General features: G+C 35.1%; 4 protein-coding genes across 4 annotated transcripts; 2 read left to right on the top strand and 2 right to left on the bottom strand.

Annotated features, from left to right (window-relative positions):
* The first annotated feature begins 955 nt into the window (after positions 1–955).
* On the top strand, positions 956–1,903 carry LOC140815125 (ethylene-responsive transcription factor 11-like). The gene has a single exon (XM_073174237.1). The coding sequence runs from the start codon at positions 1,050–1,052 to the stop codon at positions 1,695–1,697; it is 648 nt and encodes a 215-aa protein (XP_073030338.1). The 5' UTR covers positions 956–1,049; the 3' UTR covers positions 1,698–1,903.
* Positions 1,904–6,902: 4,999 nt separating this feature from the next.
* LOC140814138 (ethylene-responsive transcription factor 12-like) lies at positions 6,903–7,950 on the bottom strand. Its single transcript, XM_073173015.1, has one exon. The coding sequence runs from the start codon at positions 7,589–7,591 to the stop codon at positions 7,139–7,141; it is 453 nt and encodes a 150-aa protein (XP_073029116.1). The 5' UTR covers positions 7,592–7,950; the 3' UTR covers positions 6,903–7,138.
* A 5,458-nt stretch (positions 7,951–13,408) lies between these two features.
* On the top strand, positions 13,409–14,279 carry LOC140814837 (dormancy-associated protein 1-like). Its single transcript, XM_073173929.1, has 3 exons — positions 13,409–13,656; positions 13,782–14,001; positions 14,164–14,279. The coding sequence occupies exons 1-3, from the start codon at positions 13,416–13,418 to the stop codon at positions 14,198–14,200; spliced, it is 498 nt and encodes a 165-aa protein (XP_073030030.1). The 5' UTR covers positions 13,409–13,415; the 3' UTR covers positions 14,201–14,279.
* Positions 14,280–15,025: 746 nt separating this feature from the next.
* On the bottom strand, positions 15,026–20,162 carry LOC140814606 (putative E3 ubiquitin-protein ligase RING1a). The gene is made up of 10 exons (XM_073173641.1): positions 19,885–20,162; positions 19,697–19,739; positions 18,033–18,091; positions 17,385–17,466; positions 17,178–17,298; positions 17,047–17,088; positions 16,269–16,787; positions 15,921–16,028; positions 15,628–15,822; positions 15,026–15,374 (listed from the first exon to the last, which is right to left on the bottom strand). Exons 1-10 carry the CDS (start codon positions 20,144–20,146, stop codon positions 15,339–15,341), a joined length of 1,467 nt encoding a protein of 488 aa, XP_073029742.1. The 5' UTR covers positions 20,147–20,162; the 3' UTR covers positions 15,026–15,338.
* Between the last annotated feature and the right edge of the window lie 448 nt (positions 20,163–20,610).

The raw sequence follows: 20,610 nt of genomic DNA, 5'->3' as shown, positions 1-20,610 counted from the left end.
CCTATAACCTGTACGAATGCTGCCACTTCCTATAACAGATTCCCTCTCGCTTTTAATTAATAAATATATCAGCTGCATTCAAAACTATTTTCAATTTGTTAAAAGAAAACTATCTTCAATCAATAAATTATATATATAAACCGATACATTTTTATTTTCCTTTGGAATATATATATAGAGATAAATAGTGCAATAATTATTTACTTTTTCAATAAATATAGATGATACTTTTTTGAGGTTACACTTTCAAGTTGAAAGAACTATACGCAATCTAACCGCTTGATACATGAAGTTAATGTATTTCTTTCTTTGCCACCTTTTTTAGATAATTATTTAATTAATTAATTGCTGCGCTAGCTACTATATTGTATATTTTCTATCTGGCTATTGCCAATATATCAACTCTCAATTAGCTTACCGAAAAAAATTATGTAAAAGTTTGTGTGAGACGATCTCACGAGTCATATTTTGTAAGACAGATTTTTTATTCGGGTCATCCATTAAAAAGTATTATTTTTTATTGTAAGAGTATTATTTTTTATTGTGAATATCGGTAGAGTAGACATGTCTCACAGATAAAGATTTACGGACAAACTCAAATATTAAAACACTATTCAAAAAACTTATGATTTATAGAAAATTGAGATACACTTGGATATGGGATGTTAAAAATAAACAAACGTGCAGAAAAATCACTTGCTCCTTGGACATAGTGGAAAATTTGATTTGGACAAATTATTAAATATAAATATAAAAGGTGTTTGGGGTTTGTAAACAGAAGAGGACAATTAGGCATGCAAATTTATTACAGCGGTCATGCACTTAACATAGACAACGCTTTCACGTATCCACCGCCAACAGATATCGGCTGCCACGTAACTCAGCGGGTCCCACTCCCCCGGCTCTACTTTGACTGTAATGCCTCTCTATATATTCAATCCTCAGCCATTCCATCTCCCGTACTTTTAGCTCTACCATTTAATAATTTATTCATCCCTAAACTAATATTATTAATTAAGCTCTTGATTTTTTTTCTCTCTTTGAATGTCATGGCTCCAAGGGCTAGATCCGCGGCGGCGCTGGGAACGAGGCGCGGTGGTGATGGCACGCATTTTCGCGGGGTTAGGAAGAGGCCGTGGGGAAGGTACGCGGCGGAGATAAGGGATCCCGGGAAGAAGAGTCGAGTGTGGTTGGGGACATTCGATACGGCGGAGGAGGCTGCTAGAGCTTACGATGAAGCCGCCCGTCAATTTCGAGGACACAAGGCCAAGACCAACTTTCCTCATCCCGATTCCTCTGTTCAGAAAACCAGCAATCGGAGCCCAAGCCAGAGCAGTACCGTGGAATCTTCTGGCCTTGAGGCTGCCCCCCCGCCGCCTGATCGTTTTCTTCTGGACCTCACTCTTGGCCGGCGGCCCATGAGATTTCCTTTTCAGAATAACCTCAAGTTGCTGCCGCCGATCACCGACGCCAGATTCGTCAGCTACAAACCGGACAACAGCACGATGCTGCACCTTGGTCCCGAGTCTCGTCAAGAAATCGCCGAGCTCATGAACCAATTTAAAAGGCTGCCAGTGGATTTCTTCCCCGCCGGCGACTCAGATTCATCGTCAACAGTCGTTGACCACACGCCGAAGTCGCAACATGGGAGAGACTTGAATCTGGATCTCAACCTCCCTCCACCGGAAAGCTTTTGATTCTTTCGACGAGATTTTGTTAGATTAATTCCTTGATTTAATATGTTCAACCTTGCTCGGCCGAAAATCGTAAACAAAGATAAAAAAAAAACCAGCAGAGAGATACAGAGTAGTACTGAACCATGAAAATTCTCAGTCTGTAATATGTCGATGTAAGGATCGCCGTAATTAGATGTGAATAGTGAAGTCCGAATTTCGTGAAAGCAGTAGTTAGCGTTTGAGGGAGGGCGAACTTGGTCGGCAATCGTATCTGTACGGACATCTCCTAGCCAGAGTTAATAATAACGAGTGGATAAGCTGCCCACCCTCTGCCTAATTTCCCCTTTATTTTAAGTAACTGTATTTTTAAAAAGTCTCAAGCAGTGGGCCTTTTTTTTGGTAAATATATATATCATTACAAGGGCATCCGCATCCGTCGGAATTAATCCATGTTAATAACTCCACATCTCATCAAAAATGATGTGGTCCACGAGCTACATATTCATTACATTAATACTTTCCATTATTAATACACATCTACATTCATTTAATTTCAACTTTCATTATTTATGGGTCTCACTGTCCACTTACTTATTTTTTTTATTTTTAATATTTCAATATCTTTCTAATATTTTTAAAATTTTACAACAAATATTACTAAAAATAAATAGTATTATTATTTTAAAAATAACTTAATTAGCGATGGTTTTTGAAAAATCGTCGCACATAGCGACGGGTGTTAAAAAACCGTCACAAATAGCGAACATTTTTTTAAAAAAAAAAAACTGACGCTTTTCACTTTGCGAAGCTTTACGAAAAACCGTCACAAATTTGCGATGGTTTACGAAAAATCATCGTAAATTTCGAAATAACGTCGTTCATTATGATGAATTTTTTGGCTGTCATGTCAAGTCAAGATTATTAATTCTTGCGCCTACAGTTGGTGGACGAAAATTAATGGGTTTTATTAACATCCATTAACCAACCTAATATGGGTGTCCCTAATCTGAAACATCCACAAATGATCTATAAAATCTAAATATACATCGATTTACCATTTGTTCTTAGAATATTCAAGCACTTTTATCGTCAGGTAACCATATGTGATTTTCAGTTAACACTTGTTGATAATACAAGTGTCCGAACTAGAAAACTGAAACAACCCACACCCAAATCCTAATCTTGGTACTTATTCCGTTCTCTCTCCAAATAAATATATATATATATATATATATTAAATAAGTTTGTCATGTAGCTAGGTGAGGTGTCGGATTTAACATAGACAATTAAGCCGGCTAGCGGCTGCGAGTGGGGCCCACACGCAGACAGAAATGTCATTACACGCCACCATCATCGCCAACAATCGCCACATATAAATTATTAATTACTAGGAAAAAATAAATAAATACTGAAACTCATGTAGTTATTAACAAAGATATTATTACTTAATAAATATTATAATATAATCAATGGATAAAAAATGGAGGTAGGTGCGGGCGGCTGCTCGCTGGCCCACACACTTTTTTTATTGGGAAAATCGGTGACCTTCACTCCAAATCTATTTAAATTAAACAAAATGTAATTAAGATAGTTTTATCCATCAAAAATATTACAAGAATTATGTGATTGGTCCAATCCAATATTGTTCGATGCGCAGTGATAATTTTGTTAGTACCTTTGATTGACCCATACGTACTTCAAATGTCCCCATTGCAAGCATTAAATGAGTTCTTAATAAAACAATCATTCATCTAATTGATATTATTTACGTATATATAAATCAATAAATTATCAAGAAATTGTGAGATTCCATCTTTATATATTTACTACCTTTATTTACAGTGCTCGTTTTTTTATTTATCGAAAAAACAAAAAAAAAATATCCACAAACCTCGTCCTTAATATTTAAATTTATTCTTGTTTCCATCATATTATAAGAATGAATTAATTACTATAAGATGACATATAAATAAATAAATATATATATTATATTACCGACAGACTGTAGACTTTATTCGTGGCCCATTTTGATCGACAAAATCTCAACCTTCACAGCGACCACCCTCTATGAGTATTACTATATTTCAACATTTGCTGCACAATAAATATTTTTATATAAATATATATTCTGATTTTCTAATTCATATTTTATTTCTACGTTAGGAGCTAGCCCTATTTCAGCGTCAAAATATAAAATATATAAAAATGTTTAGAATTTAGAGGAGTAGATAATTTAGAAAGACACTGAAAAAATAAAAATGTTGTTTGCATACATTATATATTTCAGTTGAAGCTGCAACAAAAATGACATGTATTTATGTGTTTTTAATTTGGTGGATCAAACAATTTAAGCATTGTTGGAACTATACGTGAGTGCCTTTCAAAAAGAAAGGAATATGTCTCTTGTGAGACGGGTTCTTCCTACCGATACTCACAATAAAAAAGTGATACTTTTTCATTGATAACCAAAATAAGATATTTGTTTCTCACAAAATACGATCCGTAAAACCGTCTCACATAAGTTTTTGTGAAAAAAAATTCCACAATTTTATTTTTGGCGTGTGAAAGCGAATAAATTTCATTATCACTATATAAAAAAATACCCTTGATTTATAGCTAGGGTGGTGTTTTTATAGGTATACACCATGTTAACAAATGTATGATGAATGATGAAATCTATATATATATAAAATTAAACGAGGATTTGTTAGTTTTAAATTTTTAATACTTTATATTTTTCACTAAATTTACATTTAAAAAAAAAAGACATTTCGTTAATTTTTATTTTCTTCTCATCAAAATAGATTCATCACATCTCAATAGGGACATAATAAATGTTTTATCACGTCTAAGGTCATCTCTAATCCTACGCTAAAATGATGTCAACAAAAGAAGGCTCTTAATTTCACACCATTTTAGCTACTGCGCCAAACTTGGTGCAACAATTTTTTTTATATAAAATTATTTGTTTTTAATAATTATTAATGATGTATAAATAATAATTTAATACTTATTTTATTAATTTATTAATTATATATTTGAACATAAAAATTAATTATAATTATTCATTAATTTTATAAGTAAATTTTAAATTATTGATTTTTTAAAAATTTATTTATTTATGTTAATTTGATATAATGATTTATAAATAATATAATTTAATACAAATACAAAAAAAATTAATATAACAATACAATTCATAATTAAATTGAAATGCATAATTGAAATACAAATACAAAGATAATAATTGAAAGGAAAATCCATTTATAAGAAAAACAAACTAGATAATCAATAATCTGGTAAATTTGATCATGATCTTCCAAAATCACTCAGATATCTTCTAAACGTGTTAACATCTTGTTGTCTGTGATGTAAAATAAAATGAATATTTGAGAATATTCTTTTTTCCGTAAGATTTGAAGTATGGATATTGTATTTGTTGCAGAAATCAGATTATTTTAATGTAAACTTTGGATCAAAATATAATAGTTATAGATGACCTAAATAATAAAATATCATCTCAACGATCTTCACATGAATACCTACTCTAATATGTATATATACAAGGACATTAATCAAATCTGATATTTTCTAGTAACGCGACAATATAGCATTCATTAAAAAATTTATCTAATACTTCTATTTAAAATAAAAAAAAATTGTTCAGTGGTATTTTATAGCAAATTTACCCCATTAATATGGCTGGTAAGTTTTAGATGTGGAAATGACGGCCGGCGGGGACAAATTCGTGTAATTAAGTGTATTTAATAACAAAAATTGAATTTAAAAGTTGAAAGGGTGGGGCCGGGGAGCGCAAAGATCTGAAAGAATCTGCGGCTTTTCTGTGCTGCTGCTGCTCACGCTTTATTAGGTAGTAAATATTTTTATTGGGAAATTTGGGTTCGGTCCCCAGCCGTCATTTTTTTTTGTGTTCAGTCCCTAGGTATTTTTTTAGTACCACATTTCCACATGAAGTGTACCACATTTTGTATGACATAGTACCACAATTTTGTGGGTAAGGAGTGAAGCCAAAAAAATTTTTTGATTGGGGATTTTTCAATAACTTCCTCTATTTTTATACATAAAAATAAAATAAATAAATCAAAATGGTGGGGACTCGCGTTTGCGTGTTTTACTATACAAAATTTATCTGTCTCCACTCTGCGTATTCCTGACATTGCCAATTCTTTTAATTTCACCATGTCTAAAATCAATTCCGAATTTAATGTTACTTCACAACCACCAATCCTGGGGGAACTATTTTATTTGTGTTCGGTTTTTCATTTATGTCGAACAAGAAAACGTTCGACTAGGTAGCATTTCCTTTTATCGATTTCTATATATATAAATTAATGCAGAGTTACCACACCACACCTTTAGGAAGATGCTATCAATGGTAAGTGACACAATGGCCTTAATTTGCATTTTCATACGCATTATTTTATCATATTATAAAATTATAATTTGTTGACACAAGTAGGTAAAAACTAAAATGTTTTTACACTTTGGTTAAAAAGGTAAAAATTTAGCTTTACTCATCAAACTGTGAGGTGAAAAATCAATTATGTCCCCCACAAGATGCTAATTTCTGAATGTCACTATTCAATAATGTCGTTCCTTGATACCCCTTGTGTTCACTTCACAAAATGTTACTACCAGCGGAAGAAGGGGGGGGAAAGTGGGTAACTTTTTGACCTGAATATTACGCCGTAAATTAGGCACAGAACGCCCCAAACTAATTTAATTAAAAATATTACAGAATCCAGATTCAAATAATATATTAATTAAAGTTTTACAAATGAAATTGTTTTGGAACAGAAGAAACTCTCGACATTTTGTGAATGGTACTCCGTACGTAGTCCTTTCAATATTTAATAATTACAGTAGAGATGCAGTTGAAGGGTCAAATCGGAGAAGCCCACGTGAATGTTGGCCTAACGCGTTCAAAGGAAATCCAATCCCACGATGAATATACAAAATCGTTATGCTGGAAAAAGCAGCCACAAACCGCGAGAACGTGGTACTATTATTAATCCTATGAATAGAAATCCCCTATCACTTGCATTATGCCCACACGCTTGCGCTCCCAAACACTCAATTCCCTCTTCTTCCCTTTTTTTTCCCTCTTTCTATCTAGATAATTAGAATTAAAAAAACAAGCCCTGTGCATATAATAACAATAAAAAATTAACCAAGTAATACAGGGAAATGTTCAAATGATAATAATCCAAGAAAATCGTGGGATAAAAGATACATTCAGTGGTAGGAAAGATGACAAGGTGTCAACAAGCTCGAGGAGAACTCCGGCAATCTTAGGAAAAATTAAACAAATATATACAGACGTGAAGATACGTAATCTGATCATGATAACCGGAGCTAAGTCGAGAGAAAACTGCTGTCCGAAAGCATTGACATGCTAAAAAAACCATAATCTAACAAAGTGCCACCAAAAAAAAATATGCCTACATCCACAGAGGTGGAGGTTCGTTCAAATCTATGGGCAACCCACGTCTCACTATCCCAAAATACTTCGCCGGACCATCGCCATCAACGGACGGAGCCATTGATGAGGTCGCCACGTGTCCGGCATTTCCCTGTGGCACGACGTCTTTCAGCAGCCCAGTGTGCATGAACTCGTTGATCATGAGTCTTCCGGACGGAGACAACCACCGGTGGTCGGAAGGAAGGTTGAGGTCCAAGGAGAGCCCCTCAGGAGGCCCGGGGAAGTTGGTCTTGGCCTTTGCTCCCCGGAGTGACCTGGCGGCTCCGTCGTATGCCAGCGCCGCCTCCTCGGGAGTGTCAAAGGTGCCCAGCCAAACGCGGGTTTTCTTCCATGGATCGCGAATTTCGGCAGCGTAACGCCCCCATGGACGCTTTCTGACTCCCCTGTAGTGACCTTCTCGTGTGGAAGCCATGGAAGAGAGAAGAGGAGTTTCAGAGAGAGAGAAGTGGATTGGAGGTCGGGAGAATTTTCAAAGCGGATGGTGTTATGTTATGTGTGTGGGAGTGAGGGTAAAAGTAAGGGTCCCGCAGTCTCCCGTAATCGTCGGCTGGACGGCGAGAACCCGCTCCTTAAATAAATAAATATATAACGGCGGCGTTATGGTCACGTCGTTCCATTTTGCTGCTTAAAGGCCAACCCTACTCATCCTTAGACGCCGTTTGTTATTTATTACTTTTCACCATGCGATGTGACAGACTGGGTCGTTTCTTTTTATTTTAAATAAATTCCAATACTTCTCTTAAAATCTTATTAATTTCCCAATAAGCCCGTCCATCTTTTCTAAACAAAAAAATTGGGTCATCAAAATTCACTAAATAAATGTACCACATGTATGTAACTTGGCGTGCATTTATTCGATTAAATTCGATTTGATTCTAAATATTTATTTTTGGTGGTACATTAGTTTGACTGCAAAATGAAGTCTGTACAGGCGGTGAAAAATTACCTGACAACAGTGATGACTGCACGAATTCATACAGTGACGAAAAGGAACTCAAATTAACGATATCCTTCGTCCAGTCACCTTTCAAAACACCATTATGGCCTACTTTAAATTGACATCAATTTAATATAATCGAAACAGACTTGCACTATGTAAGGCCTTGGAAAATTAATGTAAATTTATTATTTTTATGGAAATTAGAGTTTTTAAAATTAAGACAACACGATTTAATGCAATTTACCATTTTTATTTGTTGGAAATAACATATATCCTAATAAGTGAAATAAGATAAATTGATATATCTGTTATTTGTGATGATCAATGTTTATAACTGTTAATTGAAGTAAATTTATATCGTTATGAGTTGTTTTAGTTTCAGAAATGATTTGATCTCGGCTTATTTGATATTGAACGATCTCAATAATATCGTTTACAATTGATTAAATTTTTATATTCTGATGACAATGAATGTATTGGATGTCAGCTCACTTTTTATGAGTTTTTTTTTTTTCAATGTACAATTTTAAATATTGGGGTACAGAAGTATGAGCTTGAAGAATTAAAAGGAAACAGAGTACAGCCATTTCCACACCTGTTGGGTGTACCTTTGGAAAAATGGTTGTATGCATTAGTGTTATGTAAAATAATCATGTTGGCCTCACATATGTATAAAATACATGTGTTGGTTCTTTTAGTTCAAGAAATACGAAATATTTAATTTGGCGATAATGACTTGTGTCATTGTATATATAGGATTTGTTGATACTTTTACGTCAAAATCTACCGGATATATCGTTTGATTGTCAATTGGTAAAAGATTATGATGCGATAAGATAAAAATGAGTGCAAGATGTGTGGGCAATTTTATCGGATTGGGTTATGAAGATGATGAGGGATGAGAGCACAACTAGATGTCTCAACACTAGATATCTTGCTCCCGAGAAAAGCTGGTGCTGTTATGCAAATACGAAGATAACGACGTGAATGGACGCCGGAGAGATGTCCGACGTGGTCACTCTGATGCTTAAGTAAGACGATGAATAATGAGAAACAATATAGCAAGGAGAAATGCATTATTAATGGTGTATTTTTTAAGAGAGTAAATGGTAGGGGTTGAAGATATATGAAACAATGAATACTTTAATGTTTAAACAAACCTTACATTTATAGAAATAAAGTCAATGATGACCTTATTTTCAGTGCTCACTTACTAATTGTGGCAAAATGATTGATCATACCATATTTTCTGACACCAACTTCTCTAACACGCCAAATTATCCCCTTTCACCTTATCAAATCCATACGATTCTGACAGTAATGACTAAAAAGATAAGGTATCTCATACTTGTGCACTCGAACACCCAGGTAAAGAACCATCACCGAGAACTCGTTTGGAATCCCAGTTTTTGACAACCCGAGGAGATGATGTCTCGGACAGTCAGTCATTTGTCCGATTATTATCGAACCGGCCTAAAGCTTTCTATGACCTAATTCATCACCCGAGAATATCCAGTACCCAAGACTCGGACCTTCCTCGAGATATCAAATAAAAGTATTAAAAATATAATCATTATACTCTAAATGTGAGGTAAACCTCAGATAACTACATATTATCAATGTGACAGTGCAACAATGAATATTATTTTTTATCATCATTTAAATTCTTAGCTGTGTTAAATAAGAGAGGATAGAAATTTGTAGAGAGAAATTAAAGATTAGTGGGGTTGGAAGGAGGCAATGCATAAGCCACCGCGCCTGATAAGACGTGACTTGACTTGTCACAAACACGTGTGATCATCTCCCACTGCTTACGTATGCCCTACGCTACGGCGCTCGCTCAGCGGCGCCTCCACTTCCCCAACATTTTCTTATGCTAATAAATAAAATTTTTATAAAAAAATGAATACATCCCACTTATAATGGAATTTGCCAATTAATGCAACATAGTAGAACTCATAAAATTGAGTCCAAAGCACACTATTTCCTGCCCATAAGTTCATAAAATTATTTTTTATTTTGAATATTAAAGATGAGATGATAATTTATTTTTTTGTAAGCGAAATGGATGATAATTATGTGAACACAGACCATGCATGATATTAGATAGTTAGACCGTTTCATATCTTAAAAATAATTTTTATCTGATAAAAAAATCATATTTTTATATAAATCTAGACCCATAATTAAGTACATATTGTCAAGAAAATAAGAAAGTTTGCAAGGACGAATTTAAGGGCATAATAGGTGTCAGTCAGGTCCCCACGTGCATTACCTAGTGTCCGAGTTAAAGGAGACAGCGGAGTGGCGGACCCATTCAATTCAACCTCTTCTTTGACTTCATCGACCCCTGGTCGTCTCGCATCTTTTATATTTATTATTATCTTGTAATAAATTAGTTAAACGTAGGTTGGATTATTTGCAGCGGCGGATATTGTTGTGTGGACGACGACACATGCATATATCATATGTCTCTCTCACGTTGTAGTTGTCATATATACACATTATCTACTGCCTGCTCTTTTAATTTTTGCGTCTAAACTTAATGTCCTCCGCCCCTATATATCCATTTGTTTCATATAAATAATCTGAATTATGTATTGTAATAAGAAGATAAAATGAAAACGCTGTGTTGGCCTTTATATGATAGATGTGGAAAATAGAGAAATAAATGTTAACCTATTTAAATGGATGAACTTACCGGCTATTCCAAGAATATTGTTTTGCCATCTTTTCCTGAGCCGGTGACAATCAGCAGAAACGCCACGCCTGCGCCTAGCTCAATCCCCACTTTAGCACTAGCAGAAACATGAGTCCCACTTATCAGTAAAACTGAACCCATCCATATCAATTAGCATTATTCTCAATCTGCTGTTCTGAAATTGTAAATCCGTCTGGAAATCTAAATTTTAAGCACAATTTGCATATCAATGGATCAAACCATGTATGGACAATAATACTATAATTCAGAATTATCGGTGTGTCACTCAGCACATGTCAAGATGATGTGATTGGAATAGTGCCCGTCTGAACTGTTAGATGTGGCAATGTAAGAAAGTAGAGTATGAGAAGTCATTTTGCCATAAGTAGCAATCTCGTTACCTTATCTCCTATATTTACCCATAGCATTTTTCCTTGCGAGAAACAGTTACCTGATTTAAGCGTCGGAGTAGTCTGTTCAGCCCAGTTTCTCACATTCTTGAGAAGAATTCCCCCTGCCCGATAAAATCACCCCACAAAGTTCACCCGATTTACCCGACCATCACCAGTGTTATAGTCAATAGAAAAAAAAGGCATAAAATTGGACATCAGCAACCATCTGGTATATACTCCGTATCACTCTACACACTGCGACATAGTAGGTCTGCCAAGGACTAATGTATGATTAGAAAAATTATCAATTAAAGTCACAAACAACGCAAGCTATCAATTTGACCCTCATTTTTTGTTCCATCATTCAACTATTAACTTCAACACAGCAAATGAATATCACACACACTATTTATTCAAGCTGTCCGCGACCCCGAAAATATCTACGTTTTCATCAAAACCAAAAGAATTATCTTGAACAAACGTTGTGCAAACGCAATAGAGCACTCCGATCCGCTACATACATAGAATCAGTGCATCTCATTATCCTGATTTAAAGCAAACCCAAACCCACCCAAAAAATTAAAATAAATCGCAAATTAACTTATCTGTATATCTCATTCAATAGCCGGTGAAACAACCGACAGCATTAGTGCAAGAGGCCAAAAATTTAACATTTTGTGCTATAGAAAAAGTCACTCGGAGCACTGTGAGTACAAGGGAAAGAAAAGAGAGAGCTGACCTCGAGAGAAACAAGGTTTGAAAGCCAAGAGAAAAGCAAGCAAGCCCGATTAAGAGAAATCTGAGTTCCAACATTGTTGGTTCTGATTCCCTGTTTGAACACCGGCTTTCTGATCACTTAGATCACACATTAAAATGCGAACAAGATATTAAATTGGATCTTTACTTTTTCTTGTTTCCATTTGCAAGAATATGAAAGAAAACAAGAAAAATATCATAGTTTAAGTTCAACCGGGGCTTTCTGCATGTGATTACATGGTGTGTATCAAATAATGATTTTTTTTAAAAAAGAATCACTAAATTTAAGTGGCCACTATAAATGTACCACGATGTCCAATCAAACACCATTGAAATGACCAATAACCCTCTTACCGGTTAACATCTTTCCAGCTACTCATGCTTTAAAGCTAATCGCATTTAAATGTTTTTATATATTGTGAATCATATTGAAGCATGAAAAAGTTAATTACTTCTCCACATTTAAAAAATATTTGAGACATTTAGAGTAACTAATTTTGGTGTCATGGTCTGTTTTAGTAATTATATATATATAGTTTTGATATCCTGCACACCTATCGTGCACACTTTTATGAGCACCCATGAGGTGTCACTCACTCATTGGATGTGATGAAATATAGAAAAATTGTGCATCCAATGGATGAGTGACACATCATGGGTGCTCATAAAGGTGTGCACGGTAGGTGTGCAGGATATCAAAACTATATATATATATATATATATATATATATATATATATATCAATAAAATTTTAGAATTTTAATGCAAGTTATATTTAATTCAGTAGATAAAGTCATTGTTTATTGGGTTTATGTTATATGTTCAATTCTAAATGAGGTGATTTTTTTTATTTTTCAATTTACCAAAATTATAATGTAGTCCCTCACTATTTCATATAATTATATTTTGATTTTCATTTAAATATAAATCAAACAAATTATAAAAATATTATATAAGTGCGTGCGTCGATACACTGGTATATATAAAAAGCTCGTTAATCACAAAGAACAATTGGTATGACATTTTTATCTCATTAAATTTTCATGAGGGGAGTTTCACATTGAAGTTTAAGGCATGGGAGATTTTTAGATTGTTAATTTTCAATATGAAGTCATTCTACAATTTGCCCATAGAATAGATTCCTACCTTGGTAATTTCTCCAAAATATACCCACATGATACATCCCAAATCTTTATTACCTTTTTTTTTTTGAGTCTCATGGATTTTTCAAGTTCGAATATTCATGGGTTCCCAGAGACGGAGCCAAAACCAATGGAAAAGCAGACGCACATGCGTATGCTACGTCAATCCCATCATCTTGGCTATAATTTCTCTGATCCTATATTTACTTGGTCTTTTACTTACGATCCAGATTAATTTACTCTATTAATTCCAACTACCGTTACGAGTTCGCAACTTTGAAAGATTTTGAATGGAAACTTTCTCCATGTGTATAGGAGATATTTCAGCAACAAATTCTCTATTTATACTTATCAGTCGTACTCATACATGCATAAAGCTTTGCATCGTCGTACTTAACCGGGAAAAGAACGTAAATATATTTAATAAGCATAAAAAAATGGTGCTAATCGATCAAATTTGGGATGATGCTGTAGCCGGACCTCCACCGGCAGTAAGTGGCCTCAAACATCTCAAGAAACTCTATTCCAATCCCTCAAGCATGAAAGGTCCGAGCCAAGGGAACCCTCTTTTCCAATTTTGGGTGTAGCTTTATATATATATATATATATATATATATGACTGGATATATTTTAACATATACGTTTCTTTGTATAAATCATTTTGTCCCTAGATATTGGCGCAGAGAGTAGTAGCAAGTATGGGAGGTCTCTGTCAATGCCAACGAGCCCAAAAACACCTGGGACTCCGAATAATCTGTCGCCAACAGCCGGCCAAAAGAGTAATGTGTGGCGGAGTGTGTTCAACCCCGGAAGTAACCAGGCCACCAAGAATGTAGGCGCTGATTATTTTGACAAGCCGGAACAAGCCAATGCTCCGACTGTTTATGACTGGTATGTGCACAAACAGATATTCAAGAAAATGTTATAAATGCTATGATCTGGATGCTTCCTAAATATTGGCAGATTGTATAAGAAATTTAAATAGGGATATGACATTCTTTAAAAAATAACGCAAATTTGAATAATGTAGCATTTTCTTTCTATCATTTGTAGGCTTTACAGTGGGGAGACTAGGAGCAAATATCGCTGAAGGAATTCGATAACTGTTGGATTCAGCTTATGGTGGCATTACAAATATTAGTGCATGTAAATAGCTTCTTTATATTTTCAAATTCCTGTGTGATTTTAGCGGTAATCTTATCTTCTAGGAGCAGTGCAGATCATTTGCTGATAACTAATAAGTGGCGCGTGAAAAATTATGAGTAGCTCTTCTATCATTGTTGGAATAATAAACGAGTCTAATTTCTTGAAGATATCTTTTTCCTTGAACTAGAATTTGCGACAAATATATGTATGTTTCCAGTGGTATGGTGGAATTAAGACAGTGGAAAGCTTACACACTAGCAGCCAATAGGCCCAATCTATCCATGTACAAAAATAATTGTCAATAATTTCAGTGGAAATTGTGCAATTAAAGCTAAAATGGGGCAGGGAATTTCAGGTCACAACCAAAGCTCCACCATATATAGAAATGATCGAGTCAAATCCTACCAACAGGATAATGGGACTTGAGATATCTCATATGATCGATCATTCACGATTGTTGAAACACCGTGGCTAGCTACCCTTAATCTCCTACATACGAATCGAATGACGTTTCATCTTCTATGATAAAACACTAGAATGAAATGAATTTAACAGATTTTAAAATTAATTGACCAGAATGAGATAAACAACAGTGCTCTCACAAGGATAATAACAGTAATGCTTCATTTAAATATGATTCAAATCCAAACCTGTAATTAAGAAGTTAACAAACAACCAACCCACATGTATTGTCATTTGTCGGACAATTGTTTTTCAATATAAAGTGTTATAAAAAAATGCGTGTTACTTATTTATAAAAAATAAAAGCATCCCGTGACATAATATGACTAATACCAAACAAATACAATTTCACGTCTAAATATAACTCTATGTATATATATATATATATATATATATATATATCAGATTGATGGATAATAAAGCAAATAAAATAAGTCTGGACACAACACAATTGACTATCTCACCAGCTCCTGTAGAATATCTACCCTGAACTTCCCTAAAACTACTTAAGCTGAACAATAACATATCCACAGTATGTAGAAAAATGAAATAAAACTCCTTCCAGCATCACATTTCCACAGATTTCACTTAGATGGATGTCAGCTTCGTCCTCATCCCTTCTACAACACTTGTCCCTTTTTCCGGTATCCTAAAACCTGAAAAAGAGGTAAATTTATTTGTGTGCCATGGATGCCGAATCCATTGTGCTTTCATGATTATTGATTTGCCAGCATATATGTGTGTGGGGGCTCAATCTGACCTGGCTGTTCGAGTTATTTCATTGAGATGATGTGATAGAGAGAGTTAAGCTTAATTGCTATCTAAAAGTTTCAAATTTTTTAGATTTATATTAAGCAGAGGATCAGCACAATTAGAACATTTTCAAATTTGACCAAGGATAAAACTTACCAGATTTTGCTGAGTAAAATGGGCATGAACAATACCCAAGATTTGATGATCGTTCAACAATTCCAACTCATTGTAACCAGGATTTGAGAGGCCAGGTTCTTTTTTTAGACTTGAAGTGTTGTTAACAGGATGAAAGTCTTTTACTATCAGTATCTCAATTTCACTAGCTTCCAAGGATGTTTGCTGAGCAACATACTACAAGAGACAAGGTTTCAAAACTATTTACATTCTGTATCCTACCATCTTATACTTAGTTGAACTTGAAAGACCGAGAGTAAGAAGCAGGTGGATACCTGGCATAAGTGTTTAACTGAAGATGTGGGGCTGCAGCTCAAGTAAGGTCGCTTCAAGCTGGATATTTTCTCCTCATGTAGAGAAACAAGCATGACACTAATTTTCAACTGAAATAAGAACACGAACACACAAGTTGTTTCAAGAAATGAAAGAATCAAATGTCATTTCAGCATGTAATAGGCAAATGCACTAAATAAGTTGTCTTGGAGTTTTTGATGTATTCTGGTCCCAGGGATTTTGTAACTCCTCCCTCCCAACTAACCTCTATGTTAAAAATTAAATCAGCTATTAACAAAAATCGAATGTAAAATTTCCAAATCACCAGAGCAAAAGTTTAGTAGTATTACTGCTTCATTATTTTCATTCGCACATTGGAGACGATTGATTAGCTTTGAGAGTCTGCTATTTCTGGAAATCTTGCCACCAGCACCATTGGGAACACCATATCGGGTATTACTGCGCATGCCACCTCTACCCCAGGCAAGAATTTCTGTACTGCCAAGTCCAGCAGATGCACCGAGTACTTCTCTGTTTGCTTCTGAATCATTATCATCACAGCCTCCATCAGCATTGGCTCCTGAAGACGGCTGTGAAATTCGAGCACCTCCCCATCTTTTGTATCGTTTTGATTTGACTTCAGCAGAACGCTCATCATCAGAAGATGAGTCCTTACTACCATCATGACCATTAGCCTCCTCTTCATCAGATCCTTGATTTTCAATAGCTCTGTGATTTCTCCGAGTTCTCAAGTTTCGATAACTTCCTTGCCTCCTAACAAATGTAGCTGTAATAGCTCTGGCTGACGTCCGTTTCTTCCCCAGCGCTTCTGCTTGTCGACGAAAAGTTTGGGCAATTGAAGCTTGGATCTGTAGCCAAAAAGGATCAAGTACGAGGACTTCGAATGTAAGCAGTTTCGTTAAATGCAAAACTAACATAAATTGTGTAGCCAAATAAATGAAACATGGAAAATTTTAGTCTTGTCATGGTTAATGAAGTAACTATATATTTATTTTCAGAATTTTTGCAGTAAATTGTTAGAACAATCTACTCTTGAGATTAAAAGACCATTCTACAGTAGATGATTCTCGAGGAATTAAACTCTCAGATAAAATTGAGATCAGCTACCTGCTTATTTCGGGCTTTCTCCTCTTCATGGAAAGCCAGTTCCTGTAATGAAAATTAGAACAATGCTTCACACAATGCAATTAAATTTAATATTTCCCAAAAGACAAGGTAAGAAACTGCTTCATTAGTACCTCTTCTTCATATTTATCAATGTCCGGATAAAGAGCAGCAATAAGAGCATCATAATTTGGATCATCCCTCAGAGAACGACGACTAGCACAATGTGTGCGGCAAGCAGGACATTCATTGTTCCTGCATTGAGGCAGACAAAAGATAAAATTATAAAAACCAAGAACATTTCAATGACTAACCAATAGGTGAGAAGGAAAACAAAGTACCCAAGTCGCATGGATTTGTCAATGCACTCTCGGCAGAAGCGATGTAAGCACTCCATGACTGTTCTTGTCTTCCTGATGATACCTGTCCGCAGAAAAATTGAAAATAGAGTACAGTATAAAAATGGCTTGAACAAAGATAAAGAAAAGTTGTTTGCACACATGTAGCCCAGTTTCATGGTAGAAAGAAAAGTATTTGAAACAATGCAACAACCAGTAAGTAAATGTAGATCATCATTTTGGGTTCATGCAATAATAAGTTTCTATAGCACTCAGCTTTTTCAGACTATTTTCCCATGTGTATGTTGGAGGAAATTAAGCCTTACAGCTAATGACAGGAAAAAATAGTTAAATTCACAACTTCAAATGAAAACTCAATTCACGCTGCCTAATAAAGTTCAATATGTGTACTTCACAAGTCCAGACAGCTCCAACCACCTTTTGATTGAATCACAAGAAAAAAACATTCATCACATTTGACAATTTCAAAAATTTTCAGGGAGGTGCTGCAACAAAAACTAGATTCTCAAAGACTCAAACCAACTCTACTTTTAAGCAATTCACCCGTCACAGTTCAATACCACAAAAGCATGGAAAACTAAGCAGAACAATGATGCAAAATTGATCTGAAAAAGATTACAAAACGCATACCTAAACATATTGGACATTGAACTTCTTTGCGTATCTCTGCCAGCTTCACGACAATGAATCTGGATTCAACAGCAAAAAAGTTCAGCGTAATTAATCCTAAAATTCACATGAAATTAGCAAAATTGTGACTTCGTCCATGAAGTAAAAAGAGTTAAGAGCGACTGATTCAATGGAGGCCCCAAATGAATCCCAATTATTTAAAATATATGCTTTGTGTGTGCGTTCTTATTAAATCTGGTCTTCCCTTAATTAAAGCCCACGCCTATAAAATTTAATCAGCGTTTTCTAATCTCAGCTCATATTTAATGAAGTATGATTTTTCCTAAATTTAATTTGCCATCCAATTCAACATGTCGTGCATAATGTTCATGACATAATAGTGTGGGTAGGTGGGGATCCTACACTGATATCTAGCATCTAAGTAACCTTATGGTAGCTACTGTCACATACTGAACCCACAATTTTATGCTCTGATAATCAGAACCTATGAGCAAAACTTATAACTGTTCCAATAAAACTACGAAGTTTGTACTCCACTCGGAATTACCACTCTTTACATCACAAGAAACAAAGCCATAACCAAGAAAGAAAAAGCACAGAAAAACGAGCATCCAATTCAATACATGATCAGATGCATCGCAATGATATACTTCCAGTGGCAAAACTTTAAAATGGAAATGACTAAAGACTCATAATCATCACTTATCTGGTGCTTTGACTTTACTATTTTTCTTTCTTTTTTTCTTAACAAAAAATACAAGGAAGCTTCAGAGAGTATTTTGGCTAGGAAAGAATAGTAATTGATAGGAAAAAGTACGGTTTACTACTTCCAATAATAGGCTTTCATGTGATTGATAGTATGCTGGGTGGTTACCAAGCTGCAATTGTATTGTATGCAACAAGTCAAGAGACGAGCATGCCGTGGATATCAAGATGGCGTCCCAAGTGGTAATGCCATTAAGAGAGCAGCAAGAGATTAAATGTCGCATGGAATCCAATCATACAAGCTTCATAATGTTAAATAGTCTCAAGAAGGTGAAAGTTTATCGCTGGTAAAATCAGATATCCATTCAAATATTCCCAGAAACAAACTAGGTTTCAGTGGAAACAACCATCTGATTCCAGGTAATCATCCCCACCAAACTTAATTCTGGCACATGGATTGTAATGCTGGATACCTCAAAAAGCAACCTCCAGTTCCCAATCAGAATTCAATTGAAAGTGATTCATAATACACATCATAAGGACAGGTTAACTTAAAGCAGATCACACATGATTTAGATTGAAGTAACAAGAAATGGAAGGAAATGCAAGCACTAAAGTCCCGAAACAAGGTTAATCAACCTTCACCAAGAAAGCTCAGAATATAGAATTTCAATCACTAAAAGATCCAACTCTTAGAGTCGAACATAAATAAAGCCAAAGCTCATATCCCATGAACCTATAAAGTAAACAAATCGTATTACAAAATAAGGCATGCAGATCTCAGACAAAATCCGTTCATCCACAAATCAAACTCCGCCAAAAATCTATTTCAATAGAACTACGTCAGGAAAATCTAGAAACACTCAATAATTTATCACGTAAACCAGAGTTTTCATCGTGGATGTGCACGCCAGGGTGCGTGAGTGCAAGAAGAATATAAAAAGAGAGATAGGAAATACTCGTCTTTTTCTCCGCCACTAGAGTTAGGAAAGTCATCGGAATCTGGGAATCAACAACAGAACAACGAACGAAGTAAAATAACTCAAAATCAAAAGAAGAGGACAATGCTGACCAAAAGTCGAGAATATCGTCAAAATGAAATAACATGTACATATACGAGTTCATGTGTGTTTAAAAGACCACGCACCACAAGAGTTTTCAACTGGTTCATGGATGTGATTCTCGCCGCTTTGTAGCGAATCATCGGCCTTTTCTTCCTCGAGCGGTGGCGGAGGAGAAGGCGGGGGAGATGTAGCTTCGAGCGAACGCTTTTGTGCGGGCATTGAGTCAATGAGATGGCACCGGAGCTTCACCAGCTGTGGAGGTGGCTCTGGTGGTGGTGGAGTCAGCGAAGAACGAGAGGAAAATTGAGTATGGCTTCGTTGTCTCTGGAGAAATAGAATGGACATGTCCTCTGTGAAATTGGGTTTCGCTGTCTCCAGTTTCAATGTGCGGTTTTCTACAATTTTCACGGTCTATCCGGATGACAATAAAAGCGTTTTAAGGTATTTCGTAAATAATGTATTAAAAACGTTGTTTCCCAAAATTTCTTGCCGGATAACTTACTATTTTGACATTTACTTGATTTAATTAATTTATTACTTGTATAGATTACAATATTAAGTGACTATAATTTAGTTATAACCTTAAGGGTGTGTTTGGTTGAGTGGATTAAATAAGGATAGATTAATAGTCAAATATTTATCGTTAAAATTTTAAGTTGTTTTAATAATCATTTTGACCCGGTTCAAGATCCTATTAATCTGTGATATTCGATAAGATAAAAACTTGTGTGAGACGGTCTCACGGGTCGTATTGGTGAGACAGATCTCTTATTTGGGTCATTCATGAAAAGGTATTACTTTTTATGCTG

Source organism: Primulina eburnea, chromosome 15 (genome assembly GCF_022965805.1).
Source record: "Primulina eburnea isolate SZY01 chromosome 15, ASM2296580v1, whole genome shotgun sequence".
NCBI classification, from domain to species: Eukaryota; Viridiplantae; Streptophyta; class Magnoliopsida; order Lamiales; family Gesneriaceae; genus Primulina; species Primulina eburnea.
The sequence above is the reverse complement of the archived record's forward strand: the minus strand, read 5'-3'. Positions and strand labels throughout refer to the sequence as shown.

What these genes read in the sequence shown, in the direction of transcription:
- LOC140814837 (XM_073173929.1), top strand. Translation starts at nt 13,416, where the DNA reads ATGTGTATAGGAGATATTTCAGCAACAAATTCTCTATTTATACTTATC. An exon ending in CAATCCCTCAAGCATGAAAG is followed by an intron (nt 13,657 to 13,781) that starts GTCCGAGCCAAG and finishes TTTTGTCCCTAG; the next exon opens with ATATTGGCGCAGAGAGTAGT. An exon ending in GCTCCGACTGTTTATGACTG is followed by an intron (nt 14,002 to 14,163) that starts GTATGTGCACAA and finishes TATCATTTGTAG; the next exon opens with GCTTTACAGTGGGGAGACTA.
- LOC140815125 (XM_073174237.1), top strand. Translation starts at nt 1,050, where the DNA reads ATGGCTCCAAGGGCTAGATCCGCGGCGGCGCTGGGAACGAGGCGCGGT.
- LOC140814138 (XM_073173015.1), bottom strand. Translation starts at nt 7,591, where the DNA reads ATGGCTTCCACACGAGAAGGTCACTACAGGGGAGTCAGAAAGCGTCCA.
- LOC140814606 (XM_073173641.1), bottom strand. Translation starts at nt 20,146, where the DNA reads ATGTCCATTCTATTTCTCCAGAGACAACGAAGCCATACTCAATTTTCC. An exon ending in ACCAGTTGAAAACTCTTGTG is followed by an intron (nt 19,740 to 19,884) that starts GTGCGTGGTCTT and finishes GTTGATTCCCAG; the next exon opens with ATTCCGATGACTTTCCTAAC. An exon ending in GACAAATCCATGCGACTTGG is followed by an intron (nt 17,299 to 17,384) that starts GTACTTTGTTTT and finishes GCCTCAATGCAG; the next exon opens with GAACAATGAATGTCCTGCTT.